Source organism: Ascaphus truei, chromosome 7 (genome assembly GCF_040206685.1).
Source record: "Ascaphus truei isolate aAscTru1 chromosome 7, aAscTru1.hap1, whole genome shotgun sequence".
Classification (NCBI taxonomy): domain Eukaryota; kingdom Metazoa; phylum Chordata; class Amphibia; order Anura; family Ascaphidae; genus Ascaphus; species Ascaphus truei.
This window is the reverse complement of record NC_134489.1, coordinates 68,907,908-68,924,686: the sequence shown is the minus strand read 5'-3', so window position 1 is coordinate 68,924,686 and position 16,779 is coordinate 68,907,908. Positions and strand designations below refer to the sequence as shown.

At 38.1% G+C, this 16,779-nt stretch overlaps 1 protein-coding gene across 5 annotated transcripts in view; it reads right to left on the bottom strand.

The window, feature by feature from the left end:
• The window catches only part of ZNF385B (zinc finger protein 385B), a 445,753-nt gene that overhangs the window by 71,656 nt on the left and 357,318 nt on the right, over nt 1-16,779 (bottom strand). For 4 of the 5 annotated variants that reach the window (XM_075608925.1, XM_075608923.1, XM_075608926.1 and 1 more), the window contains one exon: nt 9,421-9,531. In XM_075608925.1, coding sequence (XP_075465040.1) covers nt 9,421-9,531 — 111 coding nt within the window. Of the gene's footprint in view, nt 1-9,420; nt 9,532-10,641; nt 10,893-16,779 lie in introns of those variants that run through there. The other variant, XM_075608927.1, reaches the window with a different exon arrangement.

Below are 16,779 nucleotides of genomic sequence, written 5' to 3'. Positions count from 1 at the left end.
GTAATCATTTCAATAGAAGCTCTATATATTTTTGTTGTGAATAATTTAGATGTTGCTTTGAACAAACGTAAATGCAACATAAAATGGGAATTCACAATCTTATTGTAAAGTTGGCAGATCTTTATTCTGCTGTTCTATTGAAATGTAAACGATTAGAAAAAAAATACAAAATTCATGTAAATTGCTATTTTAAGTTAAACTTGAGAAAATTGTATTTTTATTTTGCTATGGTGCCTCAAACTTAATATTAATCAATTTTTGTAAAGTTATGTAAGACGCGCACACACGTTTTAATGCTTTGTCATTTTGCTCTTGGAGTTAGTCATAAGAATAAATAGAAGCAGTGTAATCATAAACACATTTCCACTTCTATAAAATAACTTTTTATTTTAAATGAACTATTCATTGAAGTTTCTATGTATATTGTGAAACCTGATCAAGTTCAAACTTTAAAAGCATAAACTCCAGTTACCTCTACATTTTTTTTTATTTACAATCTTTTGGACAATAAGCATCACATAGGATGGCTTCAGAAATGTGACTTAATGGGTCGAGACACAGGGGTTCTTGTACCCACTGGTATGTTATGGAGTGATATTCTGTGATAGTCTACGGTATCACCGCCATTTCATCATATGGAAAATCTGTGGTATTCTGCATTAGAACGTGAAAACAGTGGCTGAAGCGTGATGGTACTAGACTAAGTGGTGAAGAGTACCACAATTTTTTTATTTTTAGGTACAGCTACTTTTTAATTTACAAACGTACAATTTAACTTTATTTCTGATTAAAATGGGGATTTGCTTTAAAAATTCTCTCTCCCTGTCTATCTTTAGAACCTACATCCTGCTTAAATCTTTCTAAAATGTAGATCAAGGAGCTTGTCCCAATGTTTAATACATGTAGATCTTTAACTAGGGACAGTGCCACAGATGTTTTAAACCACTCGAAATGAATGAAAATGGAATGATTCTGAGTGATCAAAGCTGGAATAATATTCTGTAATGCTAGCTACAGATGTAGTGCGAATTAAAGTCTCATGAGTTGTGGCTGCTTCATTCTCTCCACTGGGAAGATTTCATCACAGCCAGTAGTTGTCACGACGGTTTTCCCCCAGCTGTGAGAAGGTTAGTCTGGCTACTTCTGTATACTGTTTCTATTTTTATCTAATATGCCAGTGATAGGGCCCTATTCAATGTGCTGTGGAGCTGCTTCCCCATGTAGGACAAGAGTTCAGCTCCATTCAAATGAATGGGACTAAAATCTTCACCTGCCTGGGAGAGTGATTTCACACTATATTGAATGGGCCATAAGGTGCATTACATTTTGGCACTTCCCAGTAACAAAATCCCCCAATATGTATCAGTGTTTGAGATGCTGACTTCTGCTATCCAGGCAGATATAAAAGCTTGCGGCTCTAATGTCTAGTTACACACAAATGCCCAGATGCACTAAGCTCCGTTAAGCCATTTAACATAAATAAACATTAGGTTAATAGCAACACCAATACACTAACCATAATAACCTAAAGTTAACTTAAGTGTTACACCTTGAAATAACATATGGTAAAAAATATCCGGCCATTAGTGCTAATGATATGGAATATCCACTAAATGCCACTCAGGTTCGCTAGCACAGGGGTTTAACCTGACGTTATTTAGATCATAGCTAAAGGTGAAGTTACTGCTAATCAGGCCTTTACATATTGGTTTGGATAAATAGACACACACAGATTAATTTTTATGAGAGTCCCAAGTGAGTCACCTGTGCCCAAAACTGCACACACCTGAGAAACCAGAAAAATATGCAAATGTAAGAAATTCGAATAAACTTTACACATACAAATTAGCATATTTTCCAGGTATCTCGTGTGTGTTCAGTTTTGTGCACAGGTATCGCTCTCTCTTTCTAACAAAATCCATACATCAGGGTGTTGCAGTAGGGCTGCAAAGACAAGTAAGTGGGTGTTCTGAGTATAGGCTTTAATTCAGAGCCTCAAAACGTAAAACAAAAGAGCTTAATCGCAGCACAAAAGTTCAAAGCAAAGAAATGCCCAAACAGGGAAGGAGAGGGATATATATATATATATATATATATATATATATATATATGGAAATATATATATGGAAATATTACTGTGTGCTCATTTGCATGTCTTAGACAGTTCTGCAACCCTGCATTTCATCATTATCACCCAGCACACAGTGCTTCCACTGCAGCAAGGGATTCTGGGAAATGACATGCAAATGAGAATATAGTGCAACCTTTTGCTTCAAATCCATTTTGACATGGACCCCTAAAAGCTTATGCTTGCTGCATTATACAGCTTTTCAGCACAGCCTGGGTTAAGATGCATAGCCAGTAAACCCACCCACAGACAGCTGTTTCGACCTTTTGGGTCTCATCAATGTGAGGCTGGTTATACTGGCTTTGCAATTTGAAGCTTTGGTTAGGTATCCACCACACATTATTTAAGTTATGGTGGGTAAAAAAAAGTGACAAAATAATCCTACACCATAAAGCATGTAGCAAATGGAAATATTACTGTGTGCTCATTTGCATGTCTTAGACAGGTCTGCAACTCTGACTTTCACCATTATCACCCAGCACACAGTGCTTCCACTGCATAAAGGGATATATATATATATATATATATATATATATATATATATATATATATATATATATATATATATATATATATATATTGGCCCTTGTAGCCTGCTTGGCAGGACAGCCCTCTGTAGCGTATACAGTCTTGTGGGCTGCTGACAAGTCCTTGCAGGAAAAGGGGGAAACAGTCCTTCTCTACTGCAGTACATGCAGATATCAAAGCAAGACACCTTTTTACAGGGCTTGTGGTGTTCTCCTCGAGCAGAGTCCCCAGCATAGCTTTGTTGCTGGTCCACACAGACCCAAACAACTGGGGGGAGGGGGGGATCCAGCCTTTTAAACCTTCCTAACGAGTCAGCTGAAACCTGGCTAATTAGCTCAGCCTGCTGTGAAGCTGCATAGTAGTTAGGCAGGGAATCAACCTTGTCACACAGGATCTGAAGGCGAGTAATGCTATCTTAAGGCAAGTTTGACGTTACGTGAGCCATGTTATTTTAAGCGAATGCACCACACTGCTAATTTAACCTGATGTTAGGCCTGTGCTAATTAGTTATACAACAGCCATTGTTTTTCCTTATAATTACCTTTGTGGATAGGAATGAAACTCAGAAAATAACGTACAGTACTTTACTAATTTAGGTAACCTAGCGTTATTTGCCCTGATTTAACCGAGATAAGTGCATCTAAGCCGTAGCAGATAAGAGTTGTTTTGAAACAAATAATTCTTCACTGAGATGTTAGCACTGTAGAAGCTTCTTTGTCAATAAGGAGATGTTGATGAATTGCAAATAAACATGGTTAAGCTGTGTTCCTATTGTTCTGCATTGTACCAAAGGTAAATTAATAATTTTATTAGCATGTGACGTCAATAAAGATATTATTTATATTTATATTTATATATATATATATACATACATATATACATACATATATACACAGGGCTCGACAAATGCACTCGCCGCGAGCGTGTACATTTTGGCCGCAGGCGAGCCATCATGGCCGCCTAATCAACATGCGGTTCTTTAAGCCTTTTTTCTCTGCAATTCTAATCCTCCCCACCTAAAGTTAAAATCCCCACCCCCTGATTGGTCGCGGAGCCTCCCGCCCCCTACCCTACTGTAGGAGAACCAGCAGCTGAGGCGCCGGGGAAACTGAACAAGGCGCCTTCTCCCTCACAGCACCAGCGCAGGCCCCGGTATTCCGAGCAGCACAGCCTAGCCTCCTATTCCAGGTACCCCGAGCAGCACCTGGTCCCCTTGTCTCCCCGCACCGGCGGTCTCCCGCACCGCCGGTCCCCCGCTCAGCCTGTTCCCCGGCTTTTACTGGCGGCGCCAAGACGTGCTTTCCTCCACTCGCTTGCGGTGCTTCCCACTCCCTCTCCAGTCGCTTCACGTGCCGTGTGCACTGGCGCATGGGGGGTTGGACTGGAGTAGGGGAAAGGCCTTGACCTGAGGCAGTTCACCATCATCTACGGCGTGGAGGCGGGGCTAGAGGGCGAGTAACTTTTTTGGTTGGGCGAGTAGCATTTTGGGTCATTTATCAAGATATATATATACAAACACACTACAATTTTATTCTACGTGGATTACAAATACTTTGTTGTCTTGACATATTAAGTTGTCCTATATGAAAGTTAAAAAAAAATGTAGTTTACGTTTGCTGCATACGATCAGCCCTACTTCCTCCAAGACGTCAACGAGGTGACGTCACGGCCCGATGTACGTTTCGCGCGGCGGGTACGCACTTCTTCAAGGGGAGGAGTTAGACCTAACATCTAAGAATGCCCTTTATACCTCAGGAGGGGGAGTAGCTTCAAATGTCTGTCCTATCCACAGTAGGCATCAAGCAGAGGTGAGCCTAAGGTGGTCCAAGCACCTAAATTAAAAAAGGTTCTTTTCAATCAGGGAAATTACTGAAACTCAATGACTGTTATCCAAAAGTCCAATTTAAATTTACAGTATGGATGCAAAGTTGGAAGAATGATACATCACTTGTAATATTGTGAAACAGATTTCAGAGAGTAACACGATTTTTGCAAGCGAACATGTTCCTCAACATTTGATATTAGATCCAATAATGATTATAGTTATTGATTCTCCATACCATAGGTTTATAAACCGCAAAATGGGTGGTATAAAGGTATAGTTATTAATCCGATAATGTATAGGATTGTGTAGGAGTGTGCTAACCTACTTGTCCGCCCTTGAGGTCAAAACGGACATCTAAGTTAAAACTGTATACAGTACCTGGATCCCCTCCTTAATGTAAGTAGTTAGGCATAGAAGTGTATAACCACATTTTGGAAAAGTAGATATACATATTCATGATAATAAACCTACAGAAATGGAGAATAAATAAACCCCTCATTGAGACCTAGAGGTTTAAGTGTGTAAGGTGTAAATCCATTTGCCTGTGTATATACAACTATGGGCTAACTAAGGATCAAGGTTACTCCTTCCACCATTTATAAAACGGAACGAGTGTTTACAAAACGGAACCATATACTGGTGGTTTTGCTTTACCTTACACTTAAACAAGCTTGGGTGTGCATTTACAAAATCGAGCACTCAACTCTGGCTGTGCATCACACTATATGTTAATTGAATATGAAAGGCTGCATGTTCCACTAATATGAGCCTAACACTACACATTAGATTGCTTGGGTGAGTGTTGATGATTAAACATTCTAAGCTGATTTATTGAGATTGTGTGTCCTATCTGGACTGAGTGTGACCTATTTGCATACAACCAAATACAACCGGTGAGGATAAGTAAGGGGCTTATATACTTAAATTGACACCATTTATATCTTCAGGTGATCTTTATTGGTTCCTACGTTGTGTCATCACAAATATAGCCGATCTTGGGTTTTCTATGGTACATGTAGAACTGTGGTTATAGATACTGAAATTCTGAATAAATATATGACTAGCACCCACCTACTTTTTTATTGGGGATTTTGTTGCCCCAAGCACTGTAAATACATTCACTGTTCTTTCGTCGATGTCCATATACAATAAAGTTGTATTATTTTTGGCCAATGAGTTGGCTTTTATTAGTACCTGTCCACCCACAGTGATGGGAGCAGTTACTACAAGTTGTCTGTAACTATTCACTACCAGATAATTGTATCTTATGGACAATTTAGTCCAATTACACTATATTATACAACAGAGTGCAGCAAATAGGGACTTTCAGGTGATTCTTTTATCACCTTCTTTGTTCTGATTCATGTTATGTGCCATCCCTATATGCACCAGTTGAATGTAATGATATCAATCCAAAGTGATGAGCGGTGTGTTCAAACTGTAGTGTTAATAATGGGTCACACATTATAAACTGTAAGTTATGGTGGATAAAAAAAGTGACAAAATCCTTCCACCTTACAGTGTACAGCAAATAAAAATATCACTTGTGAGCACATTCACGCCTCAAACAGGTTGCAACCCTGCTGTTCACTACTATATCTTAGCATACAGAGCTTCCAATGCAGCCAGGGATTCTGGGATATTGCATGTCCATTTTAACATGGACCCCCTAAAAGGATATGCTTGCCGTATATGGTTGCAGACCTGTCTGAGACAGGTGAATGTGCTCATAAGTATCACATTTTAGGAAGGTTTGCGGATTATTCTGCTCTGAAAAGACAAAGTTAAGAGTAGTGTATCTTTAAGATACATACACTACAGTAGACCTGCAAGTCTGTAATTAAAAAGTAATGGTACTACATGTACCAGTTTGAAAAAAGAAAGGTTTTAGTATTTGGTTTCAGTTTTCCGAATCCCTCCAAGGATTGATTATAAAATATATTAGCAATTTGCTGAGTGAACTTTTTACCTTATTGTGCAGATGCAAGTCGATGCTGTCAAGACTCTGCTTGGTACAGAAGAAAGAAAACTAGCTATGAAAAGAAGCTACTGTACTAGTTCAGCTCCAATCAAATACATGGGACTAAACAATTACCCTGCACAGGGAAACGACTTCATAGGGTACTAAAAAAGGGCCAAATAATGTATTTTGTTTATCTAGAAACTTCCTGCGCTGCGCCCCCCCTGCCTGTTATCTCCCTGCGTTGCGACACCCCTTACCGTAAATGTAGCGTCAAATGACGTGCGGGGTCACGTGATGTCACGTAACCCGCGGCGTCATTTGACAACGCGTCTTCATGGCAACTGGCGTCATGACCACGCAGCGTAATGTGATGCCGCGCTGCCATGCAGACGCGTGGACTTGAGCCGGGTAAGTGACCCGCGCCCCCCAAAAAAGTCTCCAGTTTGCGCACCCCTGATCTAGAGAATCCAAATGTAATATATACACGAGAGAGAGAGAGATGTAAACTATTAAGTAAATTCTGACGAATTTGTGCTAATAACCTTTTTAACAAGTTTCTTACACAATCATTAAATACAAATTTGATTTTGCATCTAGATGCATTTCTTAGGAGACTGATACCACGATGTGTTACAAGTTTTTTTTAAGGTGAAATATAGGTGCAAAAATATCTAGTGAAAACTTTGATTATGGTCTAATAAAAAGATCCTATAGCCTGTTTTTTTTTTACCAATATTAATACAGCTAATGGAACTCTGCAGGATCTAAAATGTTCATCATTTTGTCAGTTCTGTCTGCAAAGCTGAGAATTACCTTCACCAGCCTCTAGAGATTTATGCTTTTAATTACCTTCTATCTGCCTCACTACTCTCCAAACGAAACAATCAATATAAATACTCTTATTTACAGGACAAATGTAAAATGTTTGACAAATCGAGGCTCTCTTTCTTATAGTATCTATTAGCTAAAAGTGATTGATCCATGGGTGTTGTTTTTCCCCATCTGAATCGGCTGCTGAATCCAGCTCCTGAATACAGATAAGCTATTTGTCAGTCACACTTAAATCATTATCACGAGCTTATCATTTTAATTATTTTAATTACAAAATAATCTAGGTAGGACATTTTCCTACTCTACGTATCAAAATGCATCTCTTAATATAATCAAAGAATATAATTCACATCTTGCCCAAAGCAGTTGCACTGTAGATGAAAAACGAAGCCAACTATGATTAGCAAAGAGCTTTATTTCCCAACTTAGCAGGCCAAAGCGGCATTGTACTATCACCGGGCTGGCCAACTCCACTCCTCAAGGTCCACCAACAGGTCAGGTTTTCAGGATATCCCTGCTTCAGCACAGGTGGCTCAATCAGTGGCTCAGTCATTGACTGAGCTACCTGTGCTGGAGCAGGAATATCCTTAAAACCTGACCTGTTGGTGGCCCTTGAGGACTGGAGTTGGCCACTCCTGTACTATAATTTTTAAATTACGCTCTCAAGTTTTTAAGATAAACCTCAGTAACTTGCAGGAATGTTTTGGCACTCAGAGTCGTTCACAAAATAAGGACTCACAAGTTGTGACAGGTTTATATTTACGAAGGAGTAAAATGTTAATTCTTGAAACAGAGATGCATGCTGTCGGAGGGGCGAATTATTATTCTGTAGTATAGTGTGGGAAACTGAGTTCTTCATGTATATTCGCCAATGCAAAGCCTCTTTATAAGATATGCGTAGGAGGGGACGTGAATGAGAGGGAGCTGAGTGTTAAAGTGAGTTCATGACATAATTGGTTGGAGATACCATGATGTACTAGAGCTGCAGAACTACAGAAAATGTTACACTTTGTGAAGTAGATAAAGTTTGCAGTTCTGCATGTCATAACGCTTTCAGGCAGTCCAAAGCCATATGAAGGTCGTGGCATGAAGCATTCTCCCAAGGTCCTGAAGACAAAAGCCAAGCTTGTTACCTCTGATGGTTAGGATCACTGGGAATAATTCTGCTTTATTTTGGAGTGCTTTCCGAGGGTATGGCTGGATTGGTGCACATACTGTAGGGTGCATACATGAGAATTTGGGAGTGCATACTATTATATACTATATGTGTGTGTTAATTGCCTGAGCATAGAGAACACTGTATACTTTTATTTTTAAATACTATCTATTTATTTCAGAACAAAAAGATATACATATACATATATACATATATGTATATATGTATGTGTGTGTGTGTGTGTGTGTGTGTGTGTGTCTACAAATTCTACCTTTAATAACACTAATTCCTTTGTATTGGCACAGTAATAATGTTTAACAAAAAACCTGTAGAATAACTCACATACTAAATGTAAGAGAACAGGCACCAGTGTAGTACTGTACGTCCGGGACTGACAGAGTGGAAAATGTTTCCATGCAGCACTGATTCCTTGTGCCATTAAGAATAATACTCGTTAGATCTAAGGTCATTTGGTACCAATGTGACATGATGAAATTGGCATACTCATTGGTGCAGTCCTACAAACTGGCATTAGAGTAAACAGCTGATATCCCAGGCCTAACATGTCAACTATGCTTGTCAATGACAACAATCTCAGTTAGAATTGTTAGACATTTCCTTTACTGAAGGCTTGGATTTGTTATCATTACTGCTTTGCTACTGCAAGATTGTACAACTTTGAAATTGCAAAATAGCCTCTGCTTTATGCTACAAAATCGTTGCACCTTTTACTCATTCAGTTTAGAATTGGCAACATTGACACAACATAGACCGAATATAAAGTCACATTTCTGAACAACATGAAAGATTAGGAAATACACCTCTGCATTATTCACTTTATGTTGCACGCCTGGACTGCTTGCAATATTTCTTACTTCAAAGAACCAAACAATGATGTGATTTTTTTTGTGCGTACAGTATGTTATAGCAAAACAGGTCCTTAAACAGAAATACCCAGGTTTAATCATAAACATAATCAGCATACTCACATCAGAATTAAAGCGGAGCTGGCAGACATTGCAAGAAATAACTTGTTTTTTCTTCGGTGGAATAGATACACCAAACGTATGATTTATGACTGCCTTTTGCACAGGATCCATCTAAAATGCAAAACACAGAACAGATCACAACTTTAATAAGCATCCATGTTTCAGTTGTGTGGAACAAGACAAGATAAAAAGACAAGATAAAGAGACCTTTAAGTCTCAATGCATAGCAAGTCTATTCATCTAACGTAATGATACCAACCCAACTACAGCACACACAGATGACAGCACATTTTAATATTATTATTCAGAGAGGAAAATAAGAGTTCCAGTGCATACCAAACTCAGTCACCCAACGCAATTGTACTGCACTAAATCCATAGAGATAACAGTTAAAATGATAGAGAAGCACTATGCAACAAACATTTTATTTGATCTTATTCTATAAACTATCTATATGTTTTAAGATAAAAGCAATAATAAACCAGTTATATATTTCCCCCCCTCTGTTCTGAACTGATGTACAACACATTTTAAGACAGCCCGCTCCACGCAAATAAAATAAATGTAAAAAAAAATACAAACGTTTCATTTGTACTAACATGAATGTTCTATGAAACATTTTGAAACTATAAACTGCCCGGAAAAACGTTTTTTTTTTTGTTTTCTTTTCCCACTCACAACTACCAACCTAACAATTGTTTGGAAAGTAATTGTTACAACAAATTAATGCTCAGCGACAGAAATAAGTATTTATGGGCTAAATGGCAGTACTACAGTATAACCAGAAAATTCCGTATCATAACATGAATAAAATAACATGTAAGAGACAAAATATAGATTATATAACTAGAATCACTATGCACATGCAGGTTTTCAAGTTACATACAGTAAGTTATATTCCATCCCCGCAGAAGTACTTTGAATGAGTGAATGCTTTTTCAGACATATACTGTACCTTGATATTTGATTTTGCATTTATATAGAGTAAATATGTTAACTGTGTTTATTATCATATAAAATATGTTAGCAGAATGGCTTACATCTAAAGATCTCATTTGGATAAAAAAAAAATCCTTATTCAGGCTTGTGCAAAAAACAAACACTTTCCTAAGGTAAAAGGTGCCCTGCGAAATACCCAGTGAGTGATGCACATTTATCACTCAAAGAGAATAACATCACATTTCAAGATATGTTATTATAAAATACAACTGCAGAGAGTACCTGAACCATTTGTAATGTCTCCTACTTCAGTGAACAAAAAATCAGCATGAAGAAATGAGTGTCTATAGAGCTGTGAGAAAACGGTGGCAGCCCTTGTGTTCTCCAGATAATAATCCACAGCATTAATATCAAGCAACTGGCAGATGAAAAGAACAGACCGTACACACTGTCACTCGCCTATTAGCAGATGTAACAGTGCCAGGACAAACTATCATAAACAATGCACTGCAAGTCTCCTGAGGTTAAAGTGTAAGGTTCTGTTCAGAACAGATGACGGTGTTTCCTGAACAGGTGAGCTGCGTGCATATAGCTCATTATTAGAATTCAGGAAGGTGCAGCATCAACAATGAATAAAAGCTTCAATATGGCAGAAACTCTGTTGGATTACGCTATGTTTGAATAGCAAAGTAGAATGTGTCTGCCAGATGTAAGATGTTCACTGAAACAAACTTACATATAAACAGGATCCTAACCTGCAAGTTTTTTTTTTTATTAATTGAGAAGCCAGGCAAAGCAGAATAAATCAGACCGCAATGTGGTTATTGTTTACCACTAATCCACGACTTCTGAATAGAAATGTGTCCCAAGTAGAGAAGGGTACATTTTGGTTTCCGGATTTGGATCCGCCTTGGATGAGCCACTTCCTTTGGCTCGCGGATTTCCGCAAATCACCCACAATACAAAACATTGGATTTAGCAATACAGTACGTTGGTGGGTTTTAACAATTCAATCCGCGGATTTAGCAATTACCAATCTGTTGGTGGATTTTAAGAATATTAAGATCCTGCAAACCGCACGCGAATTACAGAATCCGCAGATTGGATTCTTAGGCTATCCTTATGGTGCTGGCGACGTCAGGCTACGGTCGCTGGAAAAATCAAATTGAGATGACTTCCAGCAATTGCGACCAAGCTGTCGCAATGCATTTGTTTTGACGCGACGTCGCTGTCACTATAATTGCAGCCTTAGAATCCGTGCATTGGAATGTATCCAATGGCAGTTTTGGATTAATCCGTACGGATTGAAACGAACAATCCGTCGACAGATTTTACATTGTGGAAAGCTCGGGAAATGCTGCAAAACGGATTTTGACAGCCACGCCCATCTCTAGACCCAAATTCAGAAGCCCTGTGAAATTGGCCCCCTTTTTTTCTCTTTTTTTTTTCATGAAAAAAGTTGTGGACTAGTCGCAGCTAAAATTTGCTCAGCAATTCACTTAATGATGTGAACTGCCACCCAGACATGGCTGATGCTGACAGAGATCCGTGTTCAAGGTGTGATATTTATATCACAGGTGAGTGCATAACAGGATTTTTTACCTTGTATCTTTCTATTTTGATTCCCTACACTATTGTATATATTTTTTTCCTCTTTTCTATGGTGGTGCCCAGTTTTCTGACGTTTTCCACTTATTAAATGAGGGGATGGATTTTGGGAGTGGCTGCAACCTTAAGACAAAGGGTTTATAAGAATGTGTTGATACACATGCATTTGTACTTTGTGATTTCACTTTTTTATATTGTCTTATCTTTTTTTTTCACCAAGTAGCTCCTTCTATCCAGATATAAAAAATAAAAACCGGGCGCTTCTCAAAACTAGGTGAATATTAAATAATTAAATAATTATACAATATACGTGACAGTGATGTTCAATTAATAATGGATACACAAATTGTGTTTAGTGACCTTCACCAATGAGTGAAAAAAATATATAGAAATATTAATGTGCAATACAATAATAAAAAAGCAGCTCTACACCCTTAAGGCGGACTGTCCAGGTCCAGATGATTCTTGTGCTGGTTTTCAAATTTGAGCGGAGCGCTGTGTGACTCGTGAATATGAAAAAGAAAATAAATATAATAGTGCAGATGGTACAACAATGATGGTCTGAATATGAATATTCTCTGTAATAGTTGTACTCACAGATTGTAATATCAAATATAGGCGTATCAGAGACCCTTCTCTCTCTGATGGGAGCCCTTTAATGGATACCCCTCAGAGTGGTGTCTTGATACAGGAAGCTCGTGGTATAGATAGTCAATGTGTTCTCCTAGGGGTATATGAAAGTAAAAGAGAGAGCGCACAATAGAGTAGTATAGTCTAAATTGTATTAGCAGCAATCGGTAAATATATGTATAATACACTCACATTTTGACATATAATAATGTTCGAGGGAGAGGATAGCTGTGGATGGAGAACGCCGGTTTCTCCAGGAGCGGCGGAGCCCTTCCGCGTACGTCATGGATACCCTCGTCACTTCCTGTGTCGTCTCGGGTCAGGGCGGAAGAGGCTGCCTGGTGTATCCGTCTCTTGATGGTTTGCCAGCAGTTGTCTCCGATAATCTCCTCAGCACAATCACCTCCCACAGCGGATCGATTCTACGCGTTTCGCTGTGGCTTCTTCAGGAATCGAATTGGTTAACCCCATAGGTCCTCCCTTATATATATAGTCCATCATCATTTCACAGAGGGCTAATCAGGGGGTCCTATCAGCTGATTACAATTTACTGTCTGATTTACATATCGTGGATAATGGAGGTGTATGTCAGTTCTTTTAAACAGTACAAACAATATAAGGGATTCATACTCTCCAATACAATTAATACAATTCTATTACAACAAATAAAACAGTTATATTTTAATTAATTCATAATATATTAAAAATATTTAAAACAGAAAATGATGTAAAAAAGAATATATAAAGGAATATATGAAAAATGTATTAAAAACGACGCAAGGAGTGACGGAGTTCTAAATAGGATGAGGAAGATAGACAAAATTAGATGCAAATACATTCTAAAATATTAATATAATTCAAATATCATATTCTTTTAAAAGAGTTGTGTTAAGAACGTTGATATTAAAATTACCATAATAAAAACACCATATTGTAGTAAAAAACACACAATATATAAGAACAATATTTCTAAGAACAGTAATATTATTAAGAACATGTTTTCAAACCATTATATTAAGAAGGCACCAATGTCTATATCGACATTTAGACCCTTTGAACTGAGGGTCTGTAGCTTATGAATCCAAAAGGTTTCCCTTTTTGCTAATGTATTTAATCTATTGCCCCCCCTCCAATGTATTGGGACATATTCAATGCCTTTAAAAGTTACAAAATTGGGATTGGATTGATGACACATATGAAAATGTTTGGAGACATTGTGTGTTAAAATGCCCTTCTTAATATTTAAAAGATGCTCTAAAATCCGTACTTTTAGAGGCCTTGAGGTGCGTCCTATGTATTGGAGACCGCAAGGACACTCTAAAAGGTAAATAACAAAATCAGTTTTACAATTAATGTACCCCTCAATTTTAAAAATTTCACCAGTGGTGTTAGATTTAAAATTAAATTTATCCTTGTGTTTATGCGTGCATGCTTTGCATGCATAACAACCATAAAAACCTTTTGGTTTATCCAGCCATGTACTAGTCTCTTCATTTTTCTTCTTTAGAAAGGTGGTCGGTGCTAATTTGCTCTTAAGATTTGGAGCTTTTTTAAAAATGACAACAGGTTTATCAGGTATATGATCTTTTAAAATCATGTCATTTTGAAGGATGTGCCAGTGTTTACCTATTATGTTTTTGATCTGTGATGCTTCTCTATTATACTGTGTAAGAAAAGCCATATTAAAATTGACGTTTTTATTTGTATTCTTATCCTTTGTACTTAATATTTCTTTGCGGTCTACAACATCTGCTCTATTGACAGCTTTATCGATAGTATTTGAGTTATATTTTCTTTCCTTGAATTTATTCAACAGGACCTTTGATTGCTCATGATATATCTGTTCATCTGTACAGTTTCTTTTAATTCGTCTTAACTGTCCATATGGGATATTACGAATCCATTCTGGATTATGGCAGCTGCTTTCTAATATGAAGTTATTGCTATCCACTTTTTTAAAAAATGTTTTCGTTTTTATCATATTGTTTTCAACATAGATGGTTAAGTCCAGAAATTCTACTTCTTCTTTACTCCAATTGGTAGTAAATTTTAGATTCAAATTGTTCTCTCCCATATGTGTGAAAAAAGCTTCAAGTTCTTCTACACTGCCCCTCCATATGAACAGGATATCGTCTATGAAACGATTCCATGAGACAAGGTTCGCACCAAATTCCTGGTTGGACCATATATGATCGTCCTCCCAGACTCCCATAAAGAGATTCGCGTAACTTGGTGCGAACCTTGTCCCCATTGCGGTCCCTTGTTGTTGCAAATAATATCTGTCATTGAACCAAAAATAGTTTTTTTCCAAAATAAATGTTATGGATTCAAGAAGAAAATTAATCTGTTCATCTTTCATTTCAGTGTCTGTTCTCAATATTCTGTCAATGGCCCTAAGCCCGTCATTATGTACAATGGAAGTATACAGAGATGTGACATCTGCTGTTACTAAAATGTATTCGTCTCTCCATGGAATGTTTTCTAAAATATTAATCACATCTGTGGTGTCTTTGATATAGGATTTGAGTGAACTGACATATTTTTGTAAATTGTAAATTGTAATCAGCTGATAGGATCCCCTGATTAGCCCTCTGTGAAATGATGATGGACTATATATATAAGGGAGGACCTATGGGGTTAACCAATTCGATTCCTGAAGAAGCCACAGCGAAACGCGTAGAATCGATCCGCTGTGGGAGGTGATTGTGCTGAGGAGATTATCGGAGACAACTGCTGGCAAACCATCAAGAGACGGATACACCAGGCAGCCTCTTCCGCCCTGACCCGAGACGACACAGGAAGTGACGAGGGTATCCGTGATGTACGCGGAAGGGCTCCGCCGCTCCTGGAGAAACCGGCGTTCTCCATCCACAGCTATCCTCTCCCTCGAACATTATTATATGTCAAAATGTGAGTGTATTATACATATATTTACCGATTGCTGCTAATACAATTTAGACTATACTACTCTATTGTGCGCTCTCTCTTTTACTTTCATATACCCCTGGGAGAACACATTGACTATCTATACCACGAGCTTCCTGTATCAAGACACCACTCTGAGGGGTATCCATTAAAGGGCTCCCATCAGAGAGAGAAGGGTCTCTGATACGCCTATATTTGATATTACAATCTGTGAGTACAACTATTACAGAGAATATTCATATTCAGACCATCATTGTTGTACCATCTGCACTATTATATTTATTTTCTTTTTCATATTCACGAGTCACACAGCGCTCCGCTCAAATTTGAAAACCTTCTATCCAGAGCCTGAAATATCGGTTTTGCTGGAAAGGAGAAAATGCTTAGTGAATAATTTTTGGGGCGATTTATTGAAGAAACGTCAAATTGAAGGTGAAAATGTGTATATTCCTAAGCAACCGTTTAGCCCTTAAAAGTTCTGCGAACTGGTTAGCTAGGAAACAATTTTGGTAAAAAAAAAAAAAGCGAAAGCATTTTAGAAACTACTGATTACTACAGTAGTTTTTAGACTGGATTACTACTAAAAGTGAATTTCTGCTTAAAATAATTTTTTATTCATATCACAAAACATAGTTAGGATATCCTTGGTCATGTCTTAGTAGTAATCAAGATAATAGAGAGGAGTGCTGCACACCTCAAAAAAGAAAAATGATACAATTACCGGTGCTCCAATGTTAGAACGAAAGCCTGCAGTCAGTCCTGGGTACATAGAAGAAGGAACAAAGGGCACAATGGATTTTGCAAATTCAAACTCATTTGGCTCAATAAATGAGTTTGAATTTGCAAAATCCGTTGTGCCCTCTGTTCCTTCTTCTTAGTAGTAATCAAAACAATCAGATCCTTAGCAATTCCACTATCAAAGCATGACATCGGGAGTTCTGGAGTTACCCTTTGGCATCTAGACCACCCCCCCACCGCCAATCAGACACGGACTCCAGAATTGGAGTAAAATGGCCACAGCATTTATTAAAACAACATAACGCAAATAGCAGGGTCAGATTCCAGCCACACGTGATGATCCACCTGCGTCACCTATGATGCCCCAGAACCTACCGGCCATACGAGCCATGCAGGAATTGTATAATATACCATCATCAAAACTAGAAGGACATCACCAGACCAGCTGCCTTAGCACAGCCCAGCAACGTCTTCCACAACTTCTTTAACCTGGATCACTGATCCATCCTTGCCACGTGC